The sequence below is a fragment of the Grammomys surdaster genome, unplaced genomic scaffold (genome assembly GCF_004785775.1).
Source record: "Grammomys surdaster isolate TR1022 unplaced genomic scaffold, NIH_TR_1.0 114318, whole genome shotgun sequence".
In the NCBI taxonomy this organism is placed as follows: domain Eukaryota; kingdom Metazoa; phylum Chordata; class Mammalia; order Rodentia; family Muridae; genus Grammomys; species Grammomys surdaster.
The window spans coordinates 1-9,446 of record NW_021612525.1 but is presented as its reverse complement, the minus strand read 5'-3'; the positions used below and the strand labels follow the sequence as shown (position 1 = coordinate 9,446).

The window sequence follows — 9,446 nt, the reverse complement described above, 5'->3', positions numbered from 1 at the left end:
TCTTGTGTAAGTATGTGACAAAGGATAACAACAGAGGTAGAGATACATCATGGGCATCATAAAAGCATCTCTGGAAAGAACATCACAAATTTCCTCTAAGTTTGAAATTACTGAAATGTGTGTGTATGTGTGTGTGTGTGTGTGTGTGTGTGTGTGTGTGTGTGCAGAAAGAGAAAGAAACAGAGACAAGACACACACACACACACACAAAGAGAGAGGAGGGGGGAGGGAGAGAGAGAGTCCAAGAGATGATTTATAAGCTAATACATCTCATCTGTATATGAAGACAATTGACAAAAGAACAAATATTTCAAAATTTATCTGTGAATCATGAGAGGAGTAGGTGGAGGTAATTTAGAAGTTTGATAGTACTTACATGGGCATCATTTTTGTGGTGGATAATGGTTTTATTTGTTTGTGTCTAGGTAGTACAAGTTATGATTGCTCTCATAAACTTCAGCTTAGGAAAAATAATTATGATAAATATGTAAGTTTAAGGACCAGTCTTTTCAGTGATCTTACTGGTCCCAATTTGGGGACCTATAATGGTGAGTAACATACAATCTTACATAACTGGAGATAATAACGCCCTGTTCTAACTAGACCAACGTTGGGTGAAATCTTCTCTCAACTCTTTCAAGTAGTCTATGAGTTTGTAAACAACTATTTAAACCTGATTCAGTAATTCCTTGTTCATATTGCAATATTTACATGCCACTCACATAAGCAAGGTATGCTGTTTATATATCATTTAAGATATATTGTGACAGCATGTAGGCACATACTCCCCCAAAAGTTACTTACATATTGACACAACTGATTTCCTCAGAAGTTCATGGCTAGTCGTTCCTAGGGTTTGTTATTTAGAGTGATATGACTTGCCGACGTATCTGTTTCATTGCTCATAAAACTTTTACAAGTATATTCTCAAACCAAGGATAACTGTCTTTCTACCATTAACTTGGGGAAATTGAGATCTGCTTCTCTAGCTAGGAAGGGGTCACAAAACTCTGAAGCCCATGAAAGAATGAAGGAAACAAGGGTGTTGTTGGTAAAGAAGAGGGGACGAAGCTGAGCAGGTGATTAACAGCATCTGGCCAATCAGATCTCAATAAATGCTTAAGAGAATAGGAAAACTGTAGATAATTTTGTTTCAATTGTAAATAAAATAACTCATCAAATATTTGAATAAGAATTTCTGAAAGTTAAAAAAAAACTTTCCTCTATAAATAAACATCAGATAATTCTTTTTTAGTTCAAAGTGTCAATTAAATATAAAAATGAAACATTTACTCACCTATGTATTATGAACTGACAAATAGAAAACAAAATGCATAAACTTGGTTATTTGTTATTTTACAGTTTAGAATCTTTTTCAAGTGTTGCAAGATTTCCATTTATTGATGAACTGAAGAGTGAGAAAATTTCGTTATTTAGTTGATCTGGTACTTTAATTTTCCCTTCTTATTTTACAACAAGTGTTTAAGATTTGAAGAATGCCACAGACTGTCACATTTTTCAAGGTTTCATGACACTTTATATATTAATAATAATACCAATGGTAATAATAATAATAATCCCTGCAATAATACCATTAATAGCTTACATTTAACTTTAATCTGTCATATTTCTAAATGTTTTTGTATGTAATGTTCCACCTCAACCAATCACTACAACTTCTGAGAAATTTGCCTTTATCTACACTGTATCAAGGAAAAATAAAATGAGACTAAGGAAAGTTAATTTTCTCATGATGTATTCAGTCCATGAACAAGAACTCAAAATCTCATTTATCTGCTCTCTGTGAATGTCTGCTTCAATCTTTATTCCCTACTCAATACCATCTTGGAAAACAACTCCCGCAGCTCATGATTGAAGATTCACTTCAAGGCTTCAGGTCTGCGTGCAGAGAGCAGTGGACTGACATCCAACACTTCTCATCTACATGCTAATTCTAGTCTCAATGATGTGGTTCCACTGACACTCTCATTAACTTTTAAATCTTCTAAACTAAAACTTGGAAAGCAAATCTAGACATCCGTATATTTAGCCGAATAGTCTAAAAAGAGCAGTCACTTTGATTAAATTGAAAATAATGGCCAAATTGGAAGACTCAAATGAGCTACATTATTCTATTGTTGTGGGAAGTAAGTAAATGATCCTGGCAGGCTTCCCACGCTATTGCTGGTAGCTCTCAGGTTCAGTTTGGTCCCACTGGGCTACCCCGCCCCGCCACCCCTAAACAGCTCCCAGATCACTCTGGCACTAAGCTGAACACCGGAGGACCACATGGCCCCAGCCAGGTGTTCCCATTTTGCAGACCCTCTGGTCTGGGAACTCGAAGACATTGTGTGGTCACTACCTCCACCTGCTGCCAGTCTCGCATTTAGATATCACAATACTCGGTAAAATCAAAACTCTTAAAGCTTATAGTTAACCAGTCAGAATTATATATCAGTAGAATCTCAATACACAAGATGCCCACACAATTTAGACAAGTTATCCCAATTATTCTAACCCTATAAGATATTCATAACTACCTATGACTACTTAAAGCTATGCCAGTTGAGTCATCTTGTTCAACTTCTGTCTTGATTCTTCTCCCTTTCTCTTTCTCTCTCCATCTCTCTCTTTGCAACTCCTAGTTCCACCTCCCCTTTCCCTGTTCAATCACAGGCCTTCTGCTGTACTAATATTTAAGTACATTGGACAGGGAAATTCCTGCCACATATTTAATTATCATCTAATGTATAAATTTAATTTGTTGCTATTATTTTATTTACATCTTCCAATATGTATTTTTTTAACAGGGATAATTTCATTTCTGTTTTGTTTGACTAACTTCCTCGGTTTCTTCACTTTGGTGTCATGTTGGTAAAAATCTTGTTATAAGGATTGGAGAGCTTTAGCCATCATTGGTATTAAAAATTTTTATTACATGAGAGTTGAATAATTTTTAAACCGTTAATAAACAGTGTGTGAAAGTATACAATAATTTAAAAGTTTAAAAAGTCTTCAGTTTCTTTTCAAGTCTATGAAATCTAATTTCAAAGTGTCCTAATATTAAATAAATGTGTCCAGAATAAGAGTGCAGACAGCTTTGTCAGTGAAATTAGAAAGAGTATCATTCTAGTCATAGATTTTTTAAGGGGGGAAAAGTACAGCAAAGAGGGACCATTGCTTTTTCCTCTATACTGGAAGCATAGAGAAAATACTATCGAAATTCGGAGACACACTTGATAGCTCCTGCCTCTAATCCTTTCACTCAGGAAGCCTAAACAGAAGAGTCACTCCAAGAACAAGTCTGGCATGGTTTATGTAGCAAGCTCCACGCCAACCAGAAATACATAACAACACCTTACCTCAAACATCCAAAATAAACAAATGAAATATTCTATTAAAATAACCTTGATGGTTCTTCTATAACTCATTTGACTTTTCCTCTCTGCTCTTGTGGGGATGGGGAAGGTGGGTGACATAGAAAACAGCTGCTTTTCAGACAGTCGACCACGTTATTAGATGCAGTTGATTTAGAAGTAAAGAGTAGTATGCTACGCCTTATACCAACTGTTTAAAGATTTTTAACCTGGATATTTTCCCTCATGACCAGTTCTTTACCTCAGGATCCCTGTCAATTGCAGCAGGAGTGAATACTACAAAGAGCCTGGTATATATTTTGGTTTATTTTGCTATCAAAAGGGAATGATTTCATCAACTATGCATTCTGGTAAGATGTAAAAAGGTTAATTCTATCTTCCTTATGCCATAGCTATGAGTTTTAGAAAGACCTGACTTTTACATCTGTAGCTGAGCTACTGGTTCATGATAAGTCTCATCATGTCTGACTGGATAAAATGTGAAGGCAGTTGCTGGGAGAATCTTGGTGGTGTTGCTGTGAATTAGGGAAAGGAATGTCGGGTGGGGTTTACACAAATATGCCTTGAAGCTTCAGATCCAGATCATGATACTGACACCCAAATATTTGCAATAGTAAAAATAAAAAAATTGACTGACATATTAAAATACCTTCTATAGATGTATCCAAAATAATAGGTTTAAAAAAAATTACAGAGTCCAGAGAGACAGTCAGAGGTTAAGAGCACTTGTTTTTCTTACAGAAGACCAAGATTTGTTTCTACGTATCCACAGAGAACCATAAATCCAGTTCCATTGGCTCTAAAGTCCCCTTCTGGCTTATGTGGGTACCAGGCATTGGCATGCTGCATGTACATACAGGCAGAGAAATCATTTATAAACATAAAACAATAAATGGCTTTAAATGACATTTACAATGATATGTCCATCGTAAAGCTGATAAGGGCACTAGCCAAGAGCTCAAAAATTGTTTCATTCTCTAAAAGCTGCATTTGAATTTAACTTCCTGCAACATGTAAACATCAACTTGTGTAGCAAGATCAAGGAGACCTTTCTAAACCTGAGCTAAATTCTGTCTGACTCTGTAGCATCTTTCACCCACTCTGACCACTAAAATGTAGCTCATGTTATAGATGCAGTAAACTTTCAATTTGCTGAGTAGTTTTACTTCTCACAATAAAGTTTATTTAACTGAACCACTAGAAGAGAATTTCAGAGCTATATCTACAGCATAGGAGGAAATATGCAAGAGGGACATTGCCATCAGCATTTACACAAGAACAGTTAGGCATTTGCAGCACAAAGTGGTCGAAAATGACAGACAGGCTCTCCAGATAATGTGTCAAAGACTTTGAAAATTTTACTAGCAAATTTGAAGAGCATCTTGTGGCCTTGAGAATCATCTGGAAGATTTAGTCTTAGAAATAACAGTTAATATGTTTATATTTTGGCAAAGAATTGGATGTAAAGCTACTATAAGAAAAGACCCAAAGTATAATTTTGGCAAGAAGAGGATGAAATGATGTACTTCAAATATTGATGGAGCCATACAAGTGATGCCATTGATAACTGATTCCCCACTCCTTTCTAGGCCATCGGCAGTCTAAATCTGAACACTATCAGCTCTGTGTTGGCTGTGGCAGGAAGCATTATTGGTGTCATCAGTGTGCTTGTGGGTGAATATTCTCCCCATTTTAATGATCATCCAGTCATCAATGTGAGCATTTACTCTGCTGATGTCATGGAGGAGGCAAGGGCTCACTGACTCTGGCAAAAGCAAGAGTCAACACTCTGATCTTAAAATTAATTTGGGGTGTTACCCAAGGGGGGCTCCTCTCCTCTAAGGAGAAAGGGAAGGGGCTATAGGTGGAAGCATTTGTAGAGTGGGGACTGGGAAAAGAGGAAGGAGCGGTCTGTGATTGGGATGTAAAGTAAATAAAAAATAAATTATTAGGAAAAATAAAAGAGAATAGGAAAATAAATCAATTTGTGATGTTGAAATGATAGTGAAGTAGAATAATATTTATTTAGAAATCAGGTGACACCTCATTATTTCTCTTCTGTTTGCAAGTACAGAGAAAACCACTAATGTGGCTAGTTCTCAGACACAGGGACCCACACATCATGTCTGATCTTCAGTGGGTGCCTACAGAGAGATCCAAAATAAAACCAAGTTCCTAATGGTGGGAGGTGCTGATACTCTTGGGAGAAAAAGATAGAATGTAGAGCTTTTAATTTTTGCAACACAGGTTTAAAGGAGTAAGCTCTTTGTAAGAAAAAGACAAATGCATTGAATACTAAGGAGTGTGGTGGCCAACCTTCCAATGATTTACCATAGTTGTGACAATCACTACCAAGATAATGCATAATCCAGATATATTATATTACAGGATGACAGAAGTTCAAAATAAGTCACAATGGCATAAAATCAACTGTTGGCAGGGCTGTTGTCTTCCCTGTGAGGGAAAAGTAAATTTTTTGACTTTTGTGTTTCCACTTTCTGTCTACATTCTTTGGCTCATCATTCTGTCCTCTATTTTTGAGGCAAACCAATTCTTCAGGATTTTGCTTCCATTACTAAATATGTTATAATAACTTAGACAGCCTTCACAGGCCAAGATGTTCTGCCTATAGTATTTAATAAACAGCCTCTGTTCTCACTGTAAACCAGTATAACCCCATCCTAGGGCTTGGATAAAAAAAAAGCAACCTGAAATACTATTCTCTTCAAATATGAAACCATATTATTGTTTTCTCCATGTGAATTGTCTAGCATAGAGCACAGCAGGCTTGGAGACAGGGGCCTCTGATAATTGTTATTAGTTTAAAAAAAGTGAGAAAAAAACTGTCATTCAGGGGAATAAGAAATTGTCTTAGGTTTGGGCTGTATCAAAAGCTGGATTTCCAATTCCCTGGCCAGGCCCTTCCCTCATTGGCATGGTAGTCAGGGGGAGGAGGGCATAGTTCAAACATGTAATCTCCACTCTTCACATTCTTTAGTATGAATCTGTTTTAGGGTTTGGATACTTTGATGTTAATTTTAAATATGCTAGAATTCTGCATTGTTGTATCCATCTCTGCATTTGGATGTAAAGCTTCCTGTTGTAACTCAAGAGAGGTGAGTAGTAGTCCTCATACAGTGATCCTTAGTAGGTCTCTATTTCTCTGTAATCAGTCACACAAATCTACCAGCGTACAAAGACACATCTTTGTATCTTACGTTGCTCAATGAAGACCATCAACAGCTTAGTCATGTCCCCTGCTCAGTCTTAAAAGGCCGTGTGAGCAGGAAAACTGAGGTTTCCTCTGGGTTTCCCACTTTCATTAATAAAAGAGTTTAAAGCCAGACTCAAAAGGAAACTCGAGGACACTTTTAGAACAGTTTGAGGGAGGGAAACCAAAACAAGAGAAAGACTTCAAAAGCCCATAAAGTCTAACAACACATATTTAGGAGAGCCAAGCCACAGTTCTGAGTTCAGAAGTCACCCAATTCTAGATCCTTGTGTTGCAGAGCAAAGGACTGTACCAGGGACTCATGTTTGAAATAGAGACAGTTTATCAAGGAAAGAAAAGCATTCCTAAGAATGGAAGTAGACTAGTGAGCTGTAGAAAGAGCCTGAAGGGCATCCAGCCACAGAATGAAGCAACTTATATAAGACCATTATAGACTCAGCTTTTTTACTTTTATCTAGTGGACTTACTGCCCCACAACCTCACCCAGCATGCTGTCTTCCTTAGATGAAGCCCAGGTGAAGATGAGTTTAAAGTCTTCTTCGTACTGGTTTCTTTCACATGGTAATATTTTATTGCTGTTGTTTGAGAATGCACTATCAGCATATTATGTATTTTTATCAAATCCAGCCCCATTACCTCCATTCTAATTCTTCACTTCTGGTCCCTATTCTCCTGTCTAAACTGTGTTCATAGAGTTGATTGGGCTGTTGTTTCTCAGAAACTTTTAGTTTGTGCACACCTGGCTTCTGTAGAACAAGGAGGAAGAAGAAGGTCACATAGGGAGCGGAAAGTCACATACATAGGAGGAGAAAAACAACCATGAAATAGACCATGAATATAGTATGCCAGAAAAGCTACATCAAAGCTTTTATAAGAAGCTAGTGTAACCCAGCAACTGCTCCCTAGAGCTGAGGAATGCTGTTCCTACTGTCCTCTAGTGTGTTAACCCACAAAAGCAGTGACCTAGGCACATGTTTTGCCTAAGTATGTACATCTTCTTCATTCTACTGTTGTCCCATGTCCCTTGATTGTAAAGGTCAGAATATATTTCCATGTTTCATGATGCTTCTGCCATTCTGAGCCACTGTCATGTGTGCAGAACTTCATTCAAGGCCACCATATTAAGGTCTGGATGTGCAGCTGTCAACAGGAGCAAACTAGTTTGAAAGAATGCCATTGTCATTCTCTGTGACACTTTGACTCAAGTAAGCCATTCACACAGAAGACTGATGCTCTAAGATGCAGCTGCAGACACCAGCTACTCTACTCAATCTCTGCCACATAATGAGTGTTCTAGGTCTGCAACACCTTGATGGTCCAAGAAGTAGCCCAGAAACCACCCAGTTTCATGTGTAATTCAACTCTGTAGTGACAGTGTAGACACTAGTAAAAGTGACACTAGCACATGGAAATGGAAGCACTGACTATACTCAGTGACTCAATGACATTTTGATTCATTTCACAGGTTCTTGTGCTACCACCAAATCCTGCTGTAACAGTGATGGGACCTACCCTGACACTTCAACCATTGCTACCATCAAAACCCAAAGGGAAAAATGTTACAGAAAATATATACAAGAACCACCCTGGAGAAAGGGTTTACTTCTGATGTGTGTGTGTGTGTGTGTGTGTGTGTGTGTGTGTGTGTGTGTGTGCAAGTATTTCTCTGAGAAATCAACAGTTCATTGCACTGGCTTTTGGAGGGAATATCAGTCATGCTGAAAATATGTAAGCTAAGCAATTACTAGATCAACAACACTTCAACTTCTTCGATTCACTGGAAGTACAAGGGGCATTAAATTGACAGAGAAGTTTTGAATCCAAATTGAAGAAAAAAACTGCTTTAATGAAGTGAGGTTTCCAAAGTGTGAAGAATGGAGTCCACATCTTATTTGGGGATTTTGCAAAATAAGATTTCGCTACTCATGATCATGAATAGACATGTAAAGTATGAAGAAAACAAGTGTATTAAAGTACTAATGGTAGCAAGCAATTTTAATCTTTATGTGCATGCTCATCATATAATAACATAGTCTATACTCTAATTGATATAGTAAAAAATTACAATAAAGAGAAGTGATTGAAATCAGAAGACCTGATCATTAAATACACACACATATTCATAAGTCTATTTACATGTGTATATTTATATAAATTTAGTGTACCTCTCTGTATATACATAGTATACAAATAGTGTGGATATGGAGATTATAGGGAGTACACATTCACATATGTGTATATATTATATATGACCTAAAAATCACTTATTACTGTAGATTGAAGCTTTAATTTCATCTACAGGCTCACGTGTTTGAACACTTGGTTCCAAGTAGTGCCATTCTTTAGAGAGGTTGCTGAATCTTTCAGATATGAGGCCTAACTTGTGAAACTAAGTCACCAAAGTTTGCCTTCCAGTTGAATGTTCACATTACCTTTCTGGTTAAAAGCAATGTCCAAAGACTCTGCTATCAGGCTAGATTTCCTTCTTAGATAAATTGATTCTAAGTATGTGTCAGTATTTATTATTCATTATAAAATAAGTCTAGATCCTGCACTAATTTGGCAAAGAATGGTTTAAATTATTTGCATGTTCCCAAGCATCCAGGGTACATCTGCAGGTATTGATGTGTTTGAGAAGCCAAAATCTTACCAAAACCATAAGCCTGGTGCTATTTCTTTACTTATTATCTTAAATTAAACTTTATCTTAAAATTATTATCTTAAAATTAACTTGTAAAATAGATATATCAAGATAGTTCTTAGAAATAAAACATTAAGGGAATTCCACTTCCCTTCCGCCCCTGCCTGGTCCTCTGGGCTGGAGCAGACACAGAGTC

At 37.0% G+C, this 9,446-nt stretch overlaps 1 protein-coding gene across 1 annotated transcript; it reads left to right on the top strand.

Annotated features, from left to right (window-relative positions):
* Window positions 1–425: 425 nt before the first annotated feature.
* On the top strand, window positions 426–8,398 carry LOC114635623 (membrane-spanning 4-domains subfamily A member 4D-like; the record flags this gene model as incomplete). The annotated part of the gene is given in 5 exon segments (XM_028784132.1): window positions 426–548; window positions 3,611–3,667; window positions 4,967–5,092; window positions 6,392–6,493; window positions 8,075–8,398. Coding segments are annotated over 5 exon segments (552 nt in total), but the record flags the coding sequence as incomplete, so codon positions are not given.
* Window positions 8,399–9,446: the final 1,048 nt, after the last annotated feature.